The following is a 23,122-nucleotide window of genomic DNA, read 5'->3' as shown; positions in this document are numbered from 1 at the left end:
GAGTGGGATGTACATGTGCATTTAATAGCCACTTAGTGATTTCTGAGCTATCTCTTTTCTTCTCTTTTCTGTCAGTTTGAGAGCTGCAACTAGGTACATTCAAACCAAGAAGGGGTACAAGTTTTTCTTATGAGTGACTGGAGAAATTGGGTTGTGGCAAAATCTATTATCAGTTTAAGCCCTTAAACCAAGTTCAGAGATCTTCCTAAAAATGTCCTATCATTTAATGAGGAAAAGACTTCAAGCAGGAGTTCTTGGGTTAAATTCTTTGGTTTGTATGAGGTTGCAGATCTGAACAAATTATTTTCCTGTTCTACAACTGTGTAAGTTTTACTTTTTTTTAAATTTTCATTTTATTTTCATCTTTTGCTATGCTTCTCTTTCCACAGAGGCCTTGCATGTTTCTTTTCCCAATCAAGGCGTAAGCTCGCCAAACCCTCTGGGGTTGGTTGTTTTTCTTGCATTTTACCAGCATCCAATGCCTGTGGCCATCATAAATAGATTATTTTTTTAAAAACTTGAAAGGCATTTAAAAACAAATTACTCTCACAAGAGTGAAATAGCTATGCATTGTACTCAAATACATACACGTTTCCCAAAACAAAGTGTTCATTAGCACATGTTTTCGTTTATTAAATTTAGTGTGTGTCTTAGTCTGTTGGCTGTCTCTAGCCATCTGTTAAGTCCTGCTGTCATCTTAAGTGTTCTGAGTTTGTGTAGATTTTCAAAAAATACTTACTGACAGAGTCTTTAGAAAATTGTTCTGAAGAGCCATAAATCATCACACTTCAATAACTTATGGGAATACAGTTTTGTGGTATTATTAATCTGCAGGCATAATCAGATGGAACAAGTGACATTCAGCAAGTTGAGTTCTTTAGTTTCTCTAATCTAGATAGTAAAATGCATCAGGTGTACTGTGAGTTTGGAATGGTCCCTGGTTTACCTGTTTTAAATATGTCTGATATTGGTGAGAAGATAAATATTATTATTGTTAATTTCCTTTTGTAAAGTATTCTGGACAGTGCTTCTAGAAGTATAATTTTCTGACACAGCCACTATCATTTTTTCATGTGGTAGTAGTTTACAGAATGTAGTGCTTAGAAGTTTTTTGGTAAGTAGTTAAATTGTAATATGAATTTACAATGCTCAGATAGCTTTCTTCCTAAAAGATAGTGTAGGTATGGCCATACTTTCTTGGGAGGATGTTGGGGTGGGGTATCTTCTGGATAAAAAAAAAAAAAAAGAAAGAAGACGTAGCAAGAAATTTTGAATTGCAAAGTATATTTCTTGAACTAGGGAGAATTATTTTCTTCGTAATAGAAATGAATGTAAAGGTGAAACCAGAGAAGGCATACTAAGTGCAAAAGCTTTATTAATTGAAGCCAAATCAGTTCATCTTGATGTAAAAGCTGGTTTGAACATCTTGCCTAATGCTAGAAAAATCCATATTTTCATGTGCGTAGTAGTTTCAGTGCATGTTTAAAATAAAGTACATGTAGCAAAGCCTGTGAGGCTGTAAGGTTCCTTACATGTGTTTCTCCTATAACAGGAGAGAGACTTTCAAAGATACGAAGAATAGGTAAGCAAAAGATTGCCGTTAGTATTTGTTGGGAATTGGGCCTCTGATTTTAGTCTGCTCCCGTGGTGTCAAAAAGTAGTCAGTTTTATTGCTTGCTTCTGTGCTGTGATTTAAAGTAAAAGGTTTTGTTGGCATCTTGATAAAGCATAGCTAAACTTGGATGCTGTTGAAGCTAAAAGAAGGTAGTTTAGGCATGCTGGAGTTCTTCATATTTTCTTGCAAGTTTCTTTGGCATCGCTTTGTGTCTGGATTTTATACCTCACCTCTCTCTTCCTTTCCTTTTAAAATTCTCTGCGTAACACAGAGCTTTGATAGCTCTTTTAGCTGCTCTTACACACACCTTTCTCAGGTGTCCGTGTGGTCTTCAGAACATGAAAGTAGGACAAAATTTTGCCTGGAGTGTTAGCCTGTTGTTTTCATGAGACAGCAAAGGCAATTTAACAACTTGCTGTGGTCAAAAGGGCTGGTCCTGTGCTCTTTCTTGTGCTAATATACAGAAAGTTGTTTTTCTTTTTCGGTTGGGTTAATTATCTACAGGTTTGGTGAGCTGGATTGGCACACTGAAGAGTCACCAGAGACATAGAAGTATGTTACAAAGTTAGGAAGAAGTTCTTCACCATGAGGGGGCTGAGACACTGGCACAGGTTGCCCAGAGAGGGGGTGGAAACCCCATTCCTGGAGGTTTTTAAGGCCAGGCTGGATGGGGCTCTGAGCAACCTGATCTAGTGGGGGGATGTTCGTGCCCATGGCAGGGGGTTTGGAACTAGATGATCTTTAAGGTCCCTTCCAACCCTGACTATTCTATGATTCTATGTAGCTGAGAGAAGGGGAGGGAAAGACTGCCACTTGATTGGCATCAGTGTCTTGAACTGTCGGTTTCCTGCTTGGGCACTATCATCCTTTGAGAACTGTCCAGTCCACAAGATACAGCCAAACATTTATTTTTGTCTCCTGATGGTTGCTCAATGTCTCTTCCCACACTCACCCCCAAAAAGAAAGCAAGCAAACAAACAAAACTAAAGAGCAAAGAAAACCTTTCCTACCCCTTGCTCTCGGTATCATGAAAATCTTGGACCTTAAAAATAAAAAGATTCTGTTTTCTAGAGGTAGGTGCTCTAGTTTTTGAGTCCCATCTGTTTTTTAAAAAATAATAAACAACTCTTAGAAGCTCTGATTTGAAAAAATGACTAAAAATAAGATGCGTTTTGGGGACTTAAATACTTCTTCAGGATAGTCTCAGTTCTTGGTTTTTGTTAGACTGAAGTAGAACGAGCACTACTGTACATTTCTGATGTAGTACTTTTGGCCTTAACTGAGATCTGGTCGTCGAACACCATGTAAAGTGAGATGCATTTTGCTATTGAAAGAAGACAAGTTTTTTTGTGATTTTGAAATACCTTAACTTCCTCCCTTCCCTTCCCTTTGTAATATGCCTATTAGTGGACACAGTTTAACTGGTCTACAAGAGTTTCATTTCTTGTACTGGTGTTTTTAATTCCCTCTGTAGGAAGTCTCCGGTCTTGCAGTTCATCAGACTGCTTTAGTAAAGTGATGCCTCCAAGGAAAAAGAGGAGACCTGCAGCAGGAGATGATTTATCTGCTAAGAAAAGTAGACATGATGGGTATGTCATCTTACCATGAGCTAAGACTGATGGAATATCTGAAGTTAAATAGCCGATATGATCATGTTTTTAAATACTAATGGAAATGGTATTCAAATTTGCTTGGTTTCTCAGTGTGGAACTATTGAGAAGCCTGTGATTGAACTGTGGAATATTAATAAGCACATCTAGATTCGGAATACATCCCACCTTTTTCTAGTTGTACAAGAAGCTGGAAGGGAACTTTTCCTTGCTCTAGTTTGTCAGCTGCCAAAATAGACATACTTGTTTGTTCAAAACAGTTTCTAAGAAGGACAGTAATATCTTCCTGTGTACATGTATAAGATGTGGATTGGGCATTTTCAGTCTGCAGCCTGTCAGAAAAGTGAATGTAGGTGTAGCCCTCTCAGCTCCTACTTGAAGCCCTGCTAGTCTCTCCCTGTCATGTTGTGATTTGATGCTGAATGCGTAAGGGAAGGGTGAAGGTTGCCCGGGCAAGGTGATAGCCAGTGGTGATTGAGGTAGCGCTGCTCAGCTTCCGTCTGAAAAGCCGAAGCACAAGTCGAGTCTAGCTGTGTCACAAGTGGCGTATGTTTTTGGCATAGATGTTGCATAGCTGATACTTCTGCAAGTGTTGAATTTTCAGTATGTGTGTGTTCCGTCAGCCTCAGTCATTCAGAGTCATTTGAATGTGCTCCTTGTGTGCAAGATAATTGCTATTTATGTGCGCTAAATCCAGAACTTGTGGGGGTACCGGACTGTACGCTCTTGCATGATAGGTGCAGGACTGTCCTGACGTTGGAGAGTGACGTGTGTGGCCAGAAAGTTTAGTTGCCACTGCGTCAGTCAGTAGAATTTGAGCTATATTATATTCATGTATTACCGGTGACTCAGAAAACATGCTTCATTAGCAAGTGCCTTCAGGAAGGTAAAAAGATGCATTTCTCTCCTAACTGTCAGCCTGAAATCAGGCTGGGTGCTTTACTTTTCATTCTCTAGCATGAGTAAGAAAAATGCTGGTAGCCAAATTAAGCCTCTGGTTATGCCTCTGTAACTCCATTGTGTTTAATAGGGTTGCACAACTGTAGCTGCAGTGGAATTTATTAAATGATCAGTTCATGCAGAAGAAGAAAGAGATCCCAGCTCTCCCTTTCATTGCGTCACATATGTAACACTAGGAAAACCAAAAAGGCGGTATATATTCTTAATATTTTTTTTTTGCTTTTCAGAAATACTAAAATAGAAAGGCTCAATAGTTGATAGAGGACATTACAGCTAATTCAAAGATATGCATACAATAGGGAAGCAAAAGGAGGACGGAACATTTCTAGAATCTAAGTAGAGAGATTTGTGGAATTTAAATCTGCTTCCATTTGCCAAGTCACTGATAGTAAACCAAAACAACCCAAACCCACTAGAAAGTAAGGTTGTTTTCAAGTAAGAAAAACTGATTTGTATAATTGAAATAAGACTATGATGAGAAATTGATATCTTACTCTATCACTAGTATTTATATAATAATTTTTAAGAGCTTATTGAAAGCATAATTTGAAGAATTTTTTTATGTATATGCCTTTCAGCTTATAACTAATTGAACTAGTTTTCATTCTACTGCCATGTAAGGCTTTATTGAAAGGAGGACCTCAGCTTACTTTTGGAAGTGGAGCTGAAACCAGATCTACCAGTCATGGCCCACAGAGGAATATCCTTCTCTGCTGTGGTTCCAGTTTTTGTCAGTCTTCCTTCTTAAGTTCTAAGGGGTTTTGAACTTAGTCTCTGCTTCCCAGTGTATAAGTTTCTTTTGTTTTGGTCTTCAAGGAAACTTTTTATTTCAGCATGACTGGCAATATGAAATCAATTGCTGAACATTCAGCTTGGTCTTGGAACTCCGTTTTCTTTCAAGGAAGAATTTCTTCAAATTTGCCTTATGCCCCTGTAACCTCTGGGTGCAAGTTAGACCAAGAGCAAGCTGTCTCCTGCTTCTGTGCTTTTTGTTAGGTGGACCTCATGCCTGTTGTGTTTGGTCTTTAGAGGTCAGACCTGGCAGTTTGTCAAGCAGAAATCTCGTAGGAACCCCTATGAGAGTCTGCTGTAGCAGAGCTAGTTATTTGCAAAACCATTTCCTCTTCTATTGTATGCAGAGAATGCTGTATGCAGTAAAACCAGTATGGATAGTGTGATGCCGGTTTATGGAATACGGGTCTTCTGGGCCCAGTTTTTCCTAGAAGCTGCATACTAGTAACTCAGAGTAAGTCTTCAAGGAATATTAGCTTGTGTGGGCTCTATATTAAGCAAAAAACATGGTGTCTGCTCTTGAATGTCTACTTTCAATGTAAAAATACAATGTGTGATCTTTAGAAGACAATGTATGTTCTAACAGGGATGATTTATCACTGCAAATGCTTGTGGAGTGATACAATTTTTTATGTTTCTCAATTACAGTGTCAAATTTACAGGGGCAAGATTTACAGATAATTTCAGTAATTGCGAGTCTCTTGTTGGCTTTCAGTGTGGAAATAGTAGGTAGTAGTCTTAAGATTATCAAAGGAGTGTCATCATTAATGATGTTAGCAGCTTAATGATGTTATTACAGCTGAGACCAAATGTGGATGATTCCTCCTGGTTTCTCCATAAAAAAGGAAATTTATTTTTTTAATCCTTACGTGGATAGTGTTGTTGAGTGACATTTTCAGTTGTTGCCATTTCTGATGTGTTCTTACCATCTTTTCAACGACGATAGTAATACTTTTGAGATATAAACTTGCCGGAAAGTTTATTTTGGCAGGGCTCTGTGCTGAAAGAGAAAATGATAACTAAAAGCTCTCAAACTCTTAAACACATCTGATACCAGGGAGCTTGTAATAGCCTTCTCTAACAGCCTCAATTCCAGGCTGTTAGAGATACAGCCTCATCTTGGAAGGATTAGTGGAATAATGATCCTGACTATTGAGGAAGAACATTCATAGGAACAAATCTAGTTGTTAGTGAAGTTATTTGGAAATGCTGATGTCATGCATAGACTGATTATGGAAAACAAAGATTCCAGACATGTTCTTTAGCAGCCCACCCTTTGTTATATAAGAACTTGAATTCTGTTAATTAATGTTCATGCTGTCACCTTGAACCACGAGTGCAGTGTTTTAGTGGGAGGGAATTTTCATACTAGATTATGTATAATGAAAAGAACTCAATGTATTCGTTTGTGGATCACAGCAAGATTTATCCTGTCTTAAAGAATAGCTATTAGAAGTAAACAGTTTAGCACACACTCGCCAGAACATAATTTATATTTTACTTTTGGTATCACAGTCATAATTTTATTGTACTTAAAACCCTCACAGTAGAGGGCATTCTCAAATTGGAGTTAAAAATACATAGTCTGTATGTTGCTTTTCCTTTACTGTGTAAAGGGCCTTATGAAAGGTACAGCGGGTTTCATCTAAAGGTACTATTTAGGTGAGAATATAGCCCTCGTGGTGTAGTTATCTAATGGTGTGTATCTGTTACAATCTCTAGCCAAATATTGGCTTTTTCCTTAGTGAAAAATGAACTGTATAACGTAATGTCTTATCTTCTTTCTGATAGACTAATTAAAAAATTAGTTCTACTGCTTATTCCAGCATCATGCTGAGGGCAAAAATCTTACAGTAATGGATATTTGCGCATTAGAAGGATGAAACCTTGAAATACTTATCTGCTTCTGTGAAAGTTATGTTTTCAAGCAATTAAATCTAGAGCCTCATATCCTGGATATGTGCATGGACCACATAAGGGCCTCTTAACATGAAAAATAGATTTTCTTCATTGAGTAATAAGCTCTACTCTATAGTGGAATAATATAAGTTTTTAAAACACAGTCAACACACTATTATTAACATAGGAAGGTAAAATGAGAGTGTACTAACCTTGGAAGTTTTGAAAACCTTTAGTGTTGAGATGTTTGGGTTTTTTTTGTTGTTGTGTTGTCATGCCCCAGTCAGACAGCCTGTGTAACCAGCTGTCATAGATGTCTAGACCTTATTCCTTGAAGCAGAGATTTTCAAATACACACAGGTATAATTTTCCTGGTTTTTATACCTTTTCAGTGAACTTTACTTAATAGTTCTGAAGAAACTTAAACTGGATACGTGACTATCAGCGTGTATGCTGTAGTATGTACTGTTTCTTAAGTAAGCCCGATGTTCAAAATATTAATTGAAAAGCTGAGAGATGATTGTAAGTCTTTAAATAGGGAGAAATAAGGCATACTCCTTTATAAAACTTAACCACTCAAGTAAATTTGGCCTGAGGGCTGATTTAGGCATTCTTTGTCATGCATCGCAAATCCTAAAACTAATCTTTCCCCCTCTCTGCATTTGTTTCTACAACAGTATTTATGAAATTATTGCTAAAATCAGGGCTGTGAATGAATAGGTAAGACTTTATAAAAATGCTTTCATTGTGCTGCACTGATGAAATCTCTCAGCCAAAATTTTTAATTAACTAATTACAATTAATGGAAGCAGTAGGGGGCATCTTCAAATAATGCATCTTCACAAATATAAGTAATCTGAAAGCTATTAGTTGCTCAGTTCGAAGCTCAAACAAAATGAGTTAAAGCTTTTGAGTAAATTCTGGTTGCATAGAAACAAAGCTACTCTTGGTAAATTTCTTAATGTTTTCAGTAAACACAATCTGAAATGAGCAGGCTGTAAATCCTCCTGAGGGGTTATCTTTTGACTTACTGTAATAAACTCTACCACATTCTTTCTTTTCTTTTTTTTTTTCCCCCTTAAATGAGCTATTTCCAGCTTCCACAGTTTTGTGTGACCTAAACTCCATGCTTTCACTGATCTCAGTTTGAATATTCTGGAGCCACACAGCCCAGAATTGCTGCTGTGGTAGGTTTTGCTCTTAGCAAACTAGAGCCCAACTGACGAATGCTTAGAGCTGGAGCAGTTATCCAACTTCGAAGATGGCAGAAGATTGAAGAAATGACCATGACCTTGTTCTTTTTGCTCACAGCAACGATGTACTCTTAGGATGACTTACCTGGTCACACTATAGTTGAATGGATTTTTCATGCTTTTGCTTTCCCACCAAATTAGTTACAAATGGAGGAAAATAATCTGGAAAAGATACGGATGATTGTGTATTCAAAGAAACATGAAAGGCCTAGATACTCAGGTTTTTTTAATTAATTTATTTTCATCTACCTGTAACATACACAGTGATAAACTATGTTGTCTTCTCTTTATTGCAGGGATATTGCAATTCTGTAGCTCATAAGAAGATTTTGAAGATAAGTTTAAGAATGCATGTTATGAGTGAGCTATTAGGTGATGATGGAGATGCAAGCATTTCTGAGAACATAAGTTTATTTAAATGTGGTTAAGTAGTTGATAGCCATTCCGTAAAATTTAGGCAGGTTAATCTCATGTTGCTTTTCTCTGCCGTGTCCCACATTCTTACAGTCATTTTGCCAACTAGAGAGGGGAAAGAAAGAGATAATAGAAAACAGAAAACTAAATGCTCCTTAAGTGTATCTTGATTATAATATAAAGAAACCTTTTTTTGAAGTCTGCTGTCACTATCTTGACAGTGACGGTGTCATGCTAAACTAACAAAACCTACTATTTTTTACACAAAGATTTTTCTGAGTCATTGTACCTGCATGTATGTCTCATTTGAAAGACAAATATATACTCTTTGCCTGTGAGTCTTTTTTTTTTTTTTTTCCCCTTGCAGTTCCTGATGGGAAGCATATCAGGATTCAGAAATGGAAGGATGATTCTGAATGCAAAGGTTCAAAGTTTGCAGTTTTCACATAGTGATAGGTAGAGCAGACACTCTGGGTAAAAGTTCTGCGCATACTTTTCTAATTCTTATGGATAAAACACCCTTTAGCTATCATCTGCTGTCTAACAGTAGTAGAAATTCTGGTACCAAAAGTACCTGGTATACTTGCTGGCCCTTCCTTTATGGAAGGTGTTTGTGGGTTTTTCTTTCCCGCCCTCCTCCCTTCCCCTCCCTTTTTTTTTTTCCCTTCTTTCTCCACCCTGCCCCCTCATTTGTTTTCCCTCTCCAGACTCTGAGCAGTATGTTCTCTCACTTCTGATGTGTGACTGAAGCTCTGCAGGTTCCTTTTATGCACCATCGATGCATAAGCAAAATTTACCAAATAGTAACATTGTCGCATGATGGATTTGCATACTAGTGCTGGTCATCTTGAGGAAGCTGTGAGCAGTTGAGGACTTGCTGTTTGAAACTTGGATCTGCTCAGTAGATGCTCCTAAAGTATTTAGATATCTACCCTGTGCGCTCTGACAGTTTGTATTTGTCTGCGTTGCAAGAGACATTGTGCTTAGCACAAAGACAACGCACATCATCTTACAGGAAGTACAGAGAAATTAAAAAGATAAGAGAAATATCTGAAGATACCAGATGGATGCCAGACATCTCTGGCAGTTTGTACTTTTCTCCTCTGCACATACGGTTCTTGAGACAATCAAGTCTGTATTAATCATCATAAAGAGGACTCAGTCTTTGGAATCACCTTTACCCTGTGCTACCAGGTTGGGCTTCCTGCGATAACTAAACCAAGTTGTCCTAGGCTATAATCTCATGTACTTGCCTACTTACTTGCTTGTATCTCCCTGCTCATCTTGCTTCGTCAAGTGCTTCAGGGATTAGGACTCTTCTGCTGTTAGAACTAGCTGGTTTGGCTAGAGTGGAGGGAGAAACTCATTTGGTGTTTGGAGTAAGCAGGGAGAGAACAGATGTCATCTTTACGCATGAGAGATCACTAACACCGGGTCTGCATTGGTGTTTCTTGTTTCTGTCATACTCCTTTTCAAGTGATCTTTGTCTTGCAGAATATGCAATCTGCTCGTAGTTCCTTTAGGTAGAGAGAAAGGCATCTGACATTGATCCCTCTATTTTTATGTCACGGTTTTATACTTCTGGGCATGCCTAGTCTGTTTTCATTACAAACAAGGTAGTGTCACTTGCACTCTTAATGAATATCTGGCTAATTAGCTTGTAGCAGAGACTGGGATAGTTAAAGATCATATCCATTTTGATTTTATTTTCTGAATTTGTAAAGTATTTTCTCTTACTGGCACAGATTGGAAGAGCTATAATCAGTTCTGGTTTCACAAAAATCAAACTCCAATAGTCAGATACTGAGCTTTTTGAACAATGATAAGTTTAAGGCAAGAGTGCTTTGCTTCGAGTTACTTGGCTGTATGTTGGGCACATTGACCTAGTAATGAATATTGGTTTTTCCTGCAGTTCCTAAGTAGTGACCTTAGGTTTATGGACAACAAAGGGCTTTCAGTCCCATATCAGTCCTATGAAAACTTGCTATGTGTAGATGCAGTGAATGTATAAAAAGTGCTGGGTTTTTTCTGTTCTCATTCACCATTCCTCTTACACATACTGCTGCCATTCGTGTCTTGGTTTAGGCTACAGTATGGAGCTTTGCCACTTGTAGGTGCAAGAATCCTTTTGTTAGAACTCTGTCAATAAATTTGTTTCTTGAGGGTTCCTTCTCAAATAATACAGTGACAGCTGATGAGTTGTATGAACAAGCAGGACAAGGCACTTGGTTGTCATCCCTTTGTAAGAAAAACCATCAAGTCTTGTGATGAATGTCTGTCTTTGGGAACCACGTTAGCTTTGCATGTCCTGTGTCCCAGCAGTGCTCTTACAGACTTCTGGAATAAATAGAGTAGAATAAAATGTTGTCTAGCTCCTGCTACAATTGTTTTTCAGCTTGGTTTTCCAGTTAGTGTTCGTCACCTTTGTTTGCTACAAGAAAGTGGGTACTTAGTGAATAAACAGACTTTTGCCAAATTGGCAAAATTTTTTGAATCACCTGAATTCAGAATTCAGAAAAAATATTGAATAGTTCTTTCATAATCACAGTTCATTCTGCAAGTATGAGAATATTAAGTTATCAGACACAGGTTTTTTTAATAGAAAAATACTATTCCAGCTCTGACTTATACCTTCTGGCCTAGTTGATAACTTAGGGGGCAGTGCTGTCAGCCTGCTCCTTTGCAGCTGTAGTAAAGCTTATGCAAGGTCTATAATTCAAATTAAAAAAAGTGTTTTCAGAAGTAAAATTAAAAAAAAAACACTACAAATTGTGGGTATATGAATATAAGTTTCTGAGACATGCAGACCTGGCATTTTTCTCTGGTGTTTCACTTTGTTACACATCAGTGTGTTTCAGTACAGTGTTAAGAAATTTCAAGATGGCAAGAAAAATTAAGATCTTCATTTGTATTTGTCTTCAAATCAGCAATTTATCATTTTGCACTGACTAGTACTACTTTTCTAATGGTTACTTGCTTTAAAGGAACTATGACAATAAATCATAAGTAGTTCTTTGAATAACTGTCAGAATGGTCATTGTGCCGTTAATTTCTAGCTACAGTTCCTCATAGCTGATAGCTGAGCTGATAGTGGGATTAATGTAGATAGAATCATAGAACAATTCAGGCTCTTAAGTGTAGACATCTTTGATGTGGCCTTCTAGAAGGGCAGAATGGCGATGAAGTCAACTCCAAATTAATTTCACCAGGCTCCTTGAACCAGTTAGCTTCTTTGTTGTCCTCCTCCAGCAGGGTTTGACTCTGTATGAGGAAGGGCTGTGTGCTCGAAACACTTACAGAGCTGTTCTTGGCTACCTCTCCTTTTGTCGCCATTTGTCGCTCATCTCTTTTCAGCCTTTATGAGCACAAGCTTCTGCAGAGTGATGGAAGGGGATCAGAGAATGCTTGTGTAACAGTGAACAAGTACATGGACTGCTGAGTCTCTTTCCTCTAACAGGCACAAATAATACTGTCTCTTCTGGTAGATGAGAAGCTCAACGTGAGCCGTCAGTGTGTACTTGCAGCCCAGAAAGCCAAATCGTGTCCTGGGCTGCATCAAGAGGTGCGTGGCCAGCAGATCAAAGGAAGTGATTCTCCCCCTCTATTCCATTCTTGTGAGACCCCACCTGGAGTACTGCGTCCAGTTCTGGAGCCCACAGTACAAGAGAGATATGGACGTGCTGGAGCGTGTCCAGAGCAGGGCCGCGAGGATGATCAGAGGGCTGGAGCACCTCTCCTATGAAGACAGACTGAGAGAGTTGGGGTTGTTCAGTCTGCAGAAAAGAAGGCTCCGAGGAGACCTTATTGTGGCCTTCCAGTATCTCAAGGGGGCTACAGGAAAGCTGGGGAGGGGCTTTTTAGGATGTCGGGTAGTGGTAGGACTAGAGGAATGGATTAAAGCTAGAGATGGATCGGTTCAGATTGGACGTTAGGAGGAAGTTCTTCCCCATGAGGGTGGTGAGACACTGGCACAGGTTGCCCAGAGAGGTGCTAGAAGCCCCATCCCTGGAAGTTTTTAAGGCCAGGCTGGATGGGGCTCTGGGCAAGGGACAGGGCTCTAGTTGGAGATGTCCCTACCCATGGCAGGGGGTTGGAACTAGATGATTTTTAAGGTCCCTTCCAACCCTGACAATTCTATGATTCTATGATTCTTTCAGAAAAGTCTAAGTAGGGTGGAGTCACTCACCAACTTCTGCTATGCCTTCTGTGCTTTACATGTTTCAGGTACTAAATTCGGGAGACTGGTACTTCAGCGTTGCTTCCTGAATATAGTTTAAATTCCTTACGCTTCTTGCTGAAGGAGAGCATTACCTTGCCAGTCCTCTCTAAGGGGAAGGGGTGCTGTGGATCTGGCTTTTCAGATAATTATTCACCCCATGATGAATGAAAATCCTTGAGTTATTGTAGTGAGGACCTGTAACCTGTTCTCTGTGGGGTTTTTATGTTACCAACTTACTTGCTTTAGAATAATACACGTGAGTCATGTCTGTTTTGGCTTTTATTACTTTCATAGGCAAAATGAGTGTGTGCAGTTCTCCGTAGTTAATAATTCAAAGCGTGTAAAGCATGCCTGTGCCTACAGGTAGGACCTGTGTTGATAGCGGCGTGGAATTGCTCTGGCTTTAGACTTGCAGCCGAGATGCAGCCCGTCGGTTGATGGTCATAATTAATGGGGTACACAGGTCTTACCTGAACTTAAACAAAGCAGTCTGGGGTTGAATTTGAACTAGTCTGTATTTGTTGTAAAGGAAGTTCATGTACATGGATAACGATTATGAATCAGGTGAAGTGTGACAGACTGAGCAAATGTAGTATTTAGGTTCAGTGATTTTTACTCATTTAAGCAGTGGCCCAAATGACTGGATATGAGGACAGAATGTTGAGTAAATGGTTCATGAAAGGAAAAAACATTGTTGCTTACAGTGACTGTTGAGTAAAAGGTTGCTTTAAAAAAATTGATGGATTAATTACTTGTTTCTCTTTTTTTTTTTTAAGTATGTATAGAAAATATGATTCAACTAGAATAAAAGCAGAGGAAGAAGTCTTTTCGAGTAAGAGATGCTTAGAATGGTTCTATGAATATGCAGGTAAGGGTGAAATGCAAATTTTCTACTAATAGCAATTAAATCTACATTGACATATAAAAATTGCATTAACTGAGCTTGTCCAAGGCTGAATATAAAGGGCTTTTTTTGTAAAAGTCTTAAGGAAGCTTTTCGTATGTTCTACTTAGCATGAAGTTGAAGAGTTCAAGGGGCAGTTTTGTCTTTGTCTCTATTCTAGAAAAAAAAATACAGAAGGTGTGTAACTTAAAGTATATTGGAACATGTGTGGTTTGCTATTCAAATCTATCGTTAAAGCTGTAATTCTGTCCCAAATTATGTTTCCTCCTGGCTTTAAAAGTTCTGTCATCTGCTGTGTAGTGCTGAATAGTACAGAAGAAGCGTGTCTTTAATAAAAAAAAAAAAAAAGGGGGAGGAGTTGGAAAGGTTGCTGAATCTGATGCTTACGGCTTCAAGCAAGAAGTGAATAAATTCAAATATCCCATATAGTCTTGCCTTTATATAATATAGTTTTCTATCACAAGGTTTAGGGAAGGTGTCCTTTAATAGTGAAGTTAGTCATACTCGTCTTTTACACATCCTTTTCTTAAGGGCATTACTGGAAATATGGAAAAAAAAATTATGCCATGACTGTAAAGACCAAAAGGAAATTAAATAGGTGATTGACCAGGAAAATAAGGTCATTCTACAGTTTTCTCATGCTGTCTTCGATAACATTACTCACAGCTTGTTCTCTTTTATCTAATTCTTATGCATAATGAAGAGTGACTTAATCTGATGTAATAAAATGTTTTGTGTTGTTTTTCTTCTAATAAGATTATATAAACTAAATTAAATGTTTTGAGATCTCACTGATCTGTGGCAGTCTGGGAGTGGTGATTCAGACAAATGCAAGCCAAATTTAACCTGTTAGATTCTCTGCCTTTCTGACTAGCTTGATTTATTTTTTTCAGTCTAGTATCAAGTATTATTTATTTTTGTCAAGACTTTCGTGAAAAGGAGGGGTGAAAGAAAGGCTTTGTATGAAAGCTTTTGGGTTTCCATTGGTGCATATACCAAGATGAAACAGAAAAGCAGAGAGTATGATTCTATTTACTGTATTGAGTAACATTCTGAACAGTGAATTTTCACAGAATAGTCTCTTTTGTGTTCTTGTTTCATAAGTCTTCTCCTTTATATAGGCAGAGAGTTGACACTGCATTTGTTGTGTTTTTTTTTTCCCCCTAGTGTGTCTTTGCATTACAGAATGAGTCTTTTTGAAGACTGTTGTGTACAGTCAGAGAACTAGGAGAGGATGTTGTGAGAAGATGGAAAAAGATATAATTAAATCTTGTTATTTCTAGAATAGTAGGTCACCTAATAATAAAACTTAGATTGATCTTCTCTTTGTAAAACCTGTTTCTTGAATGTATGATCTTTATCTTGGATGAAAGTAGGCATGTCAACCTCTAATGTTTTTACAAAGTGAACCCTTTTAAACCTGAATAAAGTAATTCTAACAAAATAGTCCAAATATTTAAAAGGTACTTAAAAAAATAGAATTACACAGTACAATTCTTAATGCCTGTACATTTTTTTCAACAGAATATTGCACAAGTCACAAATACCTTGATTTAACAGCATTTTTATTGTAGTGCATTGTAATAACATCTTATGTTTTAAACCTTTCTTGCCTTTTAAGCAAGCAAAGAAATCTCTGTCATTCATGTCTTCCTTCCCCCTGCAGTTACTAAAAGTCAGAAAATATGTGGCCATGGCAGTAAACAGGAGCACAAGATTTTTATTTTAAGCTCTTTTTTGTAGATAAGGTTATGTAAAGATAGTATATGAGACAATAAAGAATGAGATTCTGGGAATGACAGTGTCTTGTATGCTGTATAGCTGTACATCACATCTTAATGTGGTGTGATCTTATGATCACTGTAGAGATTCAAGGCAAGTAATGAGTTTCACTAACCATCATCTGCTCATTTGACTATGGTAGTATTACATGGATATTCTGCTAGTCTCAAGTGCATTGTTAAAGATACTATTAATTTATTCTTCCAAGGTTATTTTAGTAAATAGATGGGATGAAGGGTAGTATCAGGAATGAAAAGTTATTTTACAGTTTTTCTGTCTATGTTTCCAAAGGCGATATAAAGGTTTAGTGTATCCAAGTCTCGATACAGTGTGGAAATATTTATTGCATGTCAAAACAAACAAATGAAAAAAATGACATGAAAGTTCAGGTTGTACTGTGTGCTTGCATTTCTCTTATGCTGTAAAGGTCAGACTTTTAACTCAGAGAGATAAGTAAAATGCATTTTGTTTGCAGGCACTGATGACATTGTAGGGCCAGAAGGTATGGAGAAATTTTGTGAAGACATTGGAGTTGAACCCGAAAATGTAAGTTCAAAGTCCATTCCGAAGATGCCTAAACTGTTATGATGAGCCAATCTTATATCTCATATTTTTCCATCAGGAAATATATGCATATTTTTCCATCAGGTTATATGCATTTTTCCATGTGTATATCAAAAGTGATTGCTTAAATTCTTGAATGAAATAGTAGTATTATGGTATCACTTTCTATAAATTCTTTATTACTTGAGTCCTCTGTGTGATATGTGGGGAGGACTGTGTTTCCTTTTGGGCAAAACTGAAGTATTTATGTATTAGCCTTTGTTTTGGTGTGCGTTAATGTTAGTTTACCTAGCTTTACTTAACAACTCCTTGAATTATGCTGCATCTTCAGACCTGCAGTGTTAGGTAGGCTGATGGTACCCTGGCGTAGCTGGATTGAGGTGAGGATCGTTATTAACTTCAGAATAGTTGAATTTCAGAAGAGTTCATGGGTTGCAACTGATGTTCGCCCAGGTGAGAGCTTAACAAGTGCCAAATGTAACGTGTCGTCGAACTGGTACTTAAATTTTGTAGTTGTTTTGGGAAATGTTTTCTGTAGCTTTTGCCCCAGCACATCTTCCTCGATGCGCTGCTCACTAGATGACTGTGCATACTCCCTTGAAGTAGGGGGGCTCCTGGTAACTTGGGTGGATGTTCACTCTGTCTTTGCACTGTTACTGTCTCTTTCTTTAGATTTTGTGCAGGCTTGTTGCTTCCATGTTTTTTTTAACTTTTAAATAGTGTCTCAAAGATCTGAACATGCTATTTGTGCTAGTAAAGCATTTGTAACCTACTGGATAGTTGTTATTTGAAAAATGCATGAGTTTTGTTAATTCTTTACAGTGTTCTCTTCCCCCCCCCCCCTCCTTTTTCATTTTTTTCATGTTTCCCCCCCCCCCCCCCCCCTCTTTAAAACAGGTAGTTATGCTTGTACTAGCATGGAAGTTGGATGCACAAAACATGGGCTACTTTACATTACAAGAATGGTTAAAAGGAATGACATCACTACAGTAAGTGCTTTGAAAAGCCTCTGAAGTTTGTTACAGCAAACCGATTTTTTAAGAAAAAAACACACTTTAGGGTTTTGATTTGTAACACCTAAAGCAGAGAGCTCTACTGTGGTGTAGAATCCATACATTTTTCGGTCCTGTTTGTGGTGATGTGGCCACTTAGAGACAACTTGAAACATGGCAGCTGTAAGGTTAAATACAGTTGGATTAAAATGTCTGCAGCCTCAAGAAAACAGAAATGTCATGAGGTTCAACATTGTTTCTGTCTCCAAGGACATGTACCTTTATCACTGGACTGGACCTATCTATTAGACATTGGTATGTTGTTAGAGCATGTGTAATTTGAGATGCTTTCTCCAATTGAGCGCTTAATCTCATGGCATAGCTAACTTAAATGTGGTTGAATAATCACGTGTTTCATAGAGAGTTGAAGAAAGAACTGTATTTTGCCTCATCTTCCAGAACAGAATCACTGAAACTGTGTAGGAAGTTCTGTAGTTTCAGCAGAGCTACTGAAGCGTTGTTTCACTGCTGTGATGTGCTGGTTGTTTGCCATGTGTAGACAAGCTCTTAGTTTAATCTCCTGGAGAGCGTGTTTGCTACAAAGCCAAACAAATTGTCATCAGAGTACCAGTGTAAGACTTTGCCATTTTATCTAAATCTTTTTCATACTAAGTGTTTAGTTAGGACATTTTAGGTGGACAAACTCAAAGACATGCCTTTATACAGAGTGAGGCATTTTGAACAGATTCATGGGGACTCATGTTAGAGATTCTTTTCTCAAACATCAGATGTCTCTATAAGAATGCAGACTCTGAATTCACTTTGTGCTTTTCTTGTAGATGTGATACTACAGAAAAATTGAGAAATTCTCTGGATTACTTGAGATCTTTATTAAATGAGCCTACCAATTTTAAACTTATTTATAGATATGCATTTGACTTTGCACGGGTAAGTACTGTAGAAGACCAGCATCTGAAATGAAAACTTCACTTTCATAAGTGATAATTGAAAGACTGTATACTTCTAAGTATGTTTCTCATAAGATACTACTCAAGATTGCTTCTAAAAAGTGAAACTCTTGATGTTCTAAAAAAGCATAGGCAACATGCCAAAACCAGAAAAGTGTATAGGATGCTTGATGCTCAGTGATTGTGTTTTGACATGTTTTGTTACCTCTCTGCTGCAAGCTGTTTTGTGGCTTCAAGGAAATCATTTAGGCCCTATGCAGTTGCATAGCGGAGCTTTGCCACTTAACTTCCACTGGCTTTATAATTATCCTGTTATTTCCTCTTACTGTTTGAATTTTGTGAGCATGAGTGTATTTAAAACAGGAAGGCACTTCAGGCGTTTCTGCAGATGTTAAAAATAACTAATATGATAAAGGATGGATATGATATAATACAAATACTGGTTCAAAAGACTATTGGAAGGTCATTAATGGTGTTCTTGGTATCTATTAAATATATCCTGATATGAACCTTCCTACTATGAAGTATTTATGGATAAAATTATACCTGGTATCAGAACCCATAATATGTGTCAGACTGTTCCTACCTAAAAGGAACAATAAAGGAACTGTGATTTTCTGAATTAATATTTTAAAATAGAATTTGAAAATCTTTCTTGCTAATGTGAGGGAACGTACAGAAGACTTCACATAGAAATGATCACAGGCATAACTGAAGGAGAATGAAAGACACCAAGAAAATTTACAGCAAAAATGTAACATGAGAAAAATAGCAAGTACTATTAGAACTGATAGCAATTCTGATAGTTAAGTTTGTCAGAAGTAACTCAGATTTGTGGTACATCAGTGCTTTCTGTGTGTCAGTGTGCAGGCATTCATGGTTGTTCACTTCTAAGCAAGGAAACCTACAGCTGTATATGACAGAAGGAATGGTGTTAGTATGAGAGGAAGAAGACCCATATCAACATCTTAACTCCTCATTTGCTGTTTGAAGATCTGTTCTGCCAGTCTTGATCCATGTAAAATGCAAAGACTTGGAATAACTAACATTGCCAAGGAAGTTCAAGATACTCAGGAAATATTTGGAATGTTTTACTGGTAGCAGATCTGTGCCAGCTGATGGCCTGTCAAAATTAAGTGCAAAAGCTTAGAAAGAGGTTAGTGGGTGGAGGTTTTTCAAGAGGTACCAGATTGATGAGACAAACAGTAGTCTTGAAGAAGAATTTAAACATTGAGATGCAGATGCTGTGAGATCACTTGTGACAGAAAAATCCCCCCACATTGTAGGACTGCAAGTCAACAGGGGAATTGTCAAAATTATATTAGGTTAATGGGATTATTGAATGTTTAATACTGTGGAGCCAGGGGAAGTCTATAGGAGAATGGCAAAGACTGATACATTTAACTAGATGTAGCAGATGAACTTCTACGTAACTTTTATCAGAATAATTAAAGTGATTGATATTAAAAAGCGTTGGGAGCAGATTTGGGTTTTGATTCAGAAGGTTGTTTAATTTTCATCCTAAAGTGTAGTTATTTCAGGGAAGTGCTCCATGGCAATAAAAAATTTTCTTAACTGCTGAACTTCTAAGAGAGAATTTTATATAGTGATTTGGTGTTTCGTGTTAGTTTGTCAATAAAAATAATATCATCAAGGTTTTATGTTGCATACACAATTTAAATCAGCATGGATTTGAGGAAATAATTTAAAACACCATATAGTGATACTAAGCACAAATGCATTCCTCACTCCCTATTTGCCATTGCCAAGTTTGAGAACCTACAGATGCGTGTATTTAATGGCTTAAATAGGTCTTCTATCTGAAATATTGGGGAAAACATACCTCAGAAAGGCCATCTATCACCAATGTGAAAGAAATTCTGAACTGTATCAGAGACGATCAGTATATTCTTTCCTCTGTATCCAAGAAGGAGAACGTAAAAGTCGGGAGTGTGTGTTAAGAATGGAATCAAAGCATCTGTCATGGCAGATGTGCCATTAGGCAGTTGGAGGTGGGTATAAAGGGCTTATCTGAACAATTTGTTCCAAACAGTAGTCGGAGAGGGGGAATGTAGAAACTTCATGTAAGGCATGTAAAACCAGCATGGCCGAAGTAAAGGCAGCAGAGCTTGCTTCCATTAACACTTGAGCGTGTAGGAAGAATTCAGAGTATAAACAGTATGGAAAATAAAATGAATTCTCAAAGCAGTATGATTTCTACTTAAAGGTGTCTGTGACAGGTGTAAATGGGTTTTGGAAAGAGGATTAGGTTTTAGAACTATTTGATGTTGGAAATAAGTGAAAGAATTGTATCATATTAATACAAAAATGCCTTTGCATGTTTGTTTTTCGACTCTATTACTAATTGAAAAGCCTTTTTCATCCTGGAGTTTACTTTTTTCCTCTATAGCTAGGCAAGAAATGTGGATGGATAAACTACTTAAAATAACAAAATCTTACACGTACACATTACTTTTGAGATGTGCTCAAGTTGTGTTATCATTAACTTCCCCACTGATTAGATGTGATGAATCTGCTGGGTACAGATGGTGCTTCTTTTTTCTTAGCAGAAACACTCCCTAAGCCTTAATACACTACTGCCATGCTGAACTAAAACTAAGACAGTTTTGAGAGGGGATCTCCATGTGCTAGTATATTATGTTCCCTCTGGTCATTTGATAATTAATTTAATCTGAATTTTGTGTAATCAGTAGAATAACAGAACAAAGATCTTCCTTGGCTCATAGTTGCGTAGTCAGTGTTACCTGATAGCTACTCACCTCTCTACTGACAGTTCCTGTAGTTGTAATAACACCTCAGGAAATATGTACAGTGATGCTATTTTTAAGAGATGTATGTCTATGCAGAGGCACACATCCAAACATGGATATGCATCTATTGGCCATTGCTCTCTAGAAAGGTCTGAAGTGAGGAATAGGTGCATGTGCCTCATCTGCAATAGTGGTGACAGTTTTTTGGGAAAGTCTGTAGAGAGCATCATCTCTGTATAGCAAGCCATTAGCTATAAGGAAGGAGATTTTACTAGGAAGTTGTGTTTAATTAAAAACCACTGTTAGATACTACTGTTATTTATTTGCTTATTTATTTTATATATGGATGAGCTGTAGTAAAGGCAGTGGTGGAAGTGAAAAATTCTGAAATCATGCCTTTTTTTTTTTTTCCCCCTCCTTTCTGACCTTTGCCTTTTTATGCAGGAAAAGGACCAGCGCAGCCTAGATATCAATACTGCCAAGTGTATGTTGGGCCTTCTCTTAGGAAAAACATGGTCCCTTTTTCCAGTATTTCACCAATTTCTAGAGGTATAAAGTTTGAAACAGAATTACATTTTTTGGATGTCTTCTCTGATACTTCAACTAGAGGTAGAATGAACAGCAACTAGTATTTTTTGTTCTGATTCAAAATATATTAATACTCAAAGCAGCATTTCTAACTGGTTATCTTTCCTTTGTTTCTTCTTCTTTGTTTCTGTGCTCCTAAGATTTATTTAAGACAAAGTATAGAATGTCTTTGATTTGCTTTTGGGCTTTCATTTCATGGCTGTATGTTTGTCCACTAAAAGATGTCTTAATCAGAAACATGAATTATTCAACCCTAGTTTGATTACTTAGTGGATTCTTTAATCCTGTTCAGTTTTAAATGGCTTACAGTTTCAAATAATTCGTCACAAGGTTTAAATTTTCTGTAAAAAAATCTGTAATTGAGGGAGTTGAAAGTATATTTTAGTAACTTTTGTTTCTTGCCTTAAGCAGCAATCGAAATACAAAGTTATCAATAAGGACCAATGGTGTAATGTTCTTGAATTCAGCAGAACAATTAACCTTGACCTCAGTAACTATGATGAAGATGGAGCCTGTAAGTACTACCATATGTTGGTGTTCTGAAATAATTTATTTCTCTGAGCTTATTCATTCGGTGTCCCTTTACAGCGTTTTGTAAAATGCAGTTATTTGATCTCTCTACAGGGCCAGTGTTGTTGGATGAGTTTGTGGAATGGTATAAAGGAAAACAGATGACATAGGAGTTTAACTATGCACAGCCACTCAAGAGTCACTGTTACCACAGTTATGTCAACCATTAGCCATAAAACTGCTATTTGTATCAAAGTGCATGCTGCTTTTCTTGCACTGCATCCCTTTTGCAGGGACCTTTTGATGTTTGCTATTTAACAAGCTAGTTCTGCTTGCTGTGTAGCATTGTTCTCTTTGAAGGCTGCTTTGCATTTTGTATTTACACTACGAATTGGTGAACTTGCCAGCGTCTTCACTGTGATTATGTGTATATTGCTGTCTAAATTTTGTATATGTGTATAAAAAAAAGCTTCACTTAGGGATTATTTCTGCAGAAATGTATTGTAAAAATAATTTTGTGGCATAATTTCTAGTCATCACATCATATTTGTTGAAACTTTAGTTATTTTGCTTTTCTTTTGGTCTCAAATGTAGCATTTCAGAAAACGAACAGACTGTGTGGACATAGTTATGTGAAGAACTATTGTCAATTGTAATGTTACTATTTGAGATGCCAGTTTCTGAGGGGACAAGATATGTGCTGTGATTTTCTTCACTGGAATTCGCCAAACCTGACCTATTGCTTAATAGGAATGAAACGCTGATGTCTTAAAAAAATATATATATATACACATAAAATATTAAAACACTGTAATAGCTGTACATGCCACAGATGATTTCCATTTGAAGAGAAAACTGACTTTTTAATGTTCAAACTGCGGTAGTCATTACAGGTACAAATGAACAAATTAAAGTACCTTTTGCAAATGGGTTTTAGACTTTTGTAAATTGCCTTTGGCATACTCCTTTTAATTTTCGGTGTACCAAGAGTGTTTCGTCTATGTTGCGATCTAGTGGAATTTAAAGTTCTAACTAAAATTAATGGTTTGGGGAATAAAATCGGTTCACCCCTAGCACATAGATAATATAGCCTTGGGTTTGGGTGGTTTTTTTTTGTTTGTTTATAGTCTTTCCCAACTCTTTCCTTAACTTTGCGTTTTTAAGTAATTAAAAACATGATACTGAATAGTTAAAACATTACTTTTATTTTCATGCTGGGGATTGGATTTTCCTAGCAGAAATGTCCATTGCAGGCAATGGGCATGTTAAAACACCAGCATT

The 23,122-nt window shown here is 37.3% G+C and overlaps 1 protein-coding gene across 2 annotated transcripts in view; it reads left to right on the top strand.

Annotated features, from left to right (window-relative positions):
- The window catches only part of DCUN1D4 (DCN1, defective in cullin neddylation 1, domain containing 4), a 28,325-nt gene extending 5,553 nt beyond the window's left edge, over positions 1-22,772 (top strand). The window contains exons 3-10 of one of the 2 annotated variants that reach the window (XM_009870977.1): positions 3,090-3,204; positions 13,539-13,630; positions 15,924-15,994; positions 16,910-17,001; positions 17,844-17,952; positions 21,188-21,292; positions 21,743-21,845; positions 21,956-22,772. In XM_009870977.1, coding sequence (XP_009869279.1) covers positions 3,134-3,204; positions 13,539-13,630; positions 15,924-15,994; positions 16,910-17,001; positions 17,844-17,952; positions 21,188-21,292; positions 21,743-21,845; positions 21,956-22,011 — 699 coding nt within the window. In that variant the 5' untranslated portion in view covers positions 3,090-3,133 and the 3' untranslated portion in view covers positions 22,012-22,772. The remainder of the gene's footprint in view (positions 1-3,089; positions 3,205-13,538; positions 13,631-15,923; positions 15,995-16,909; positions 17,002-17,843; positions 17,953-21,187; positions 21,293-21,742; positions 21,846-21,955) is intronic. The other variant, XM_009870978.1, reaches the window with a different exon arrangement.
- Positions 22,773-23,122: the final 350 nt, after the last annotated feature.

This window comes from Apaloderma vittatum, unplaced genomic scaffold, assembly GCF_000703405.1.
Source record: "Apaloderma vittatum isolate BGI_N311 unplaced genomic scaffold, ASM70340v1 scaffold20116, whole genome shotgun sequence".
Lineage (NCBI taxonomy): Eukaryota > Metazoa > Chordata > Aves > Trogoniformes > Trogonidae > Apaloderma > Apaloderma vittatum.
This window is presented reverse-complemented; position numbering and strand designations above follow the sequence as displayed.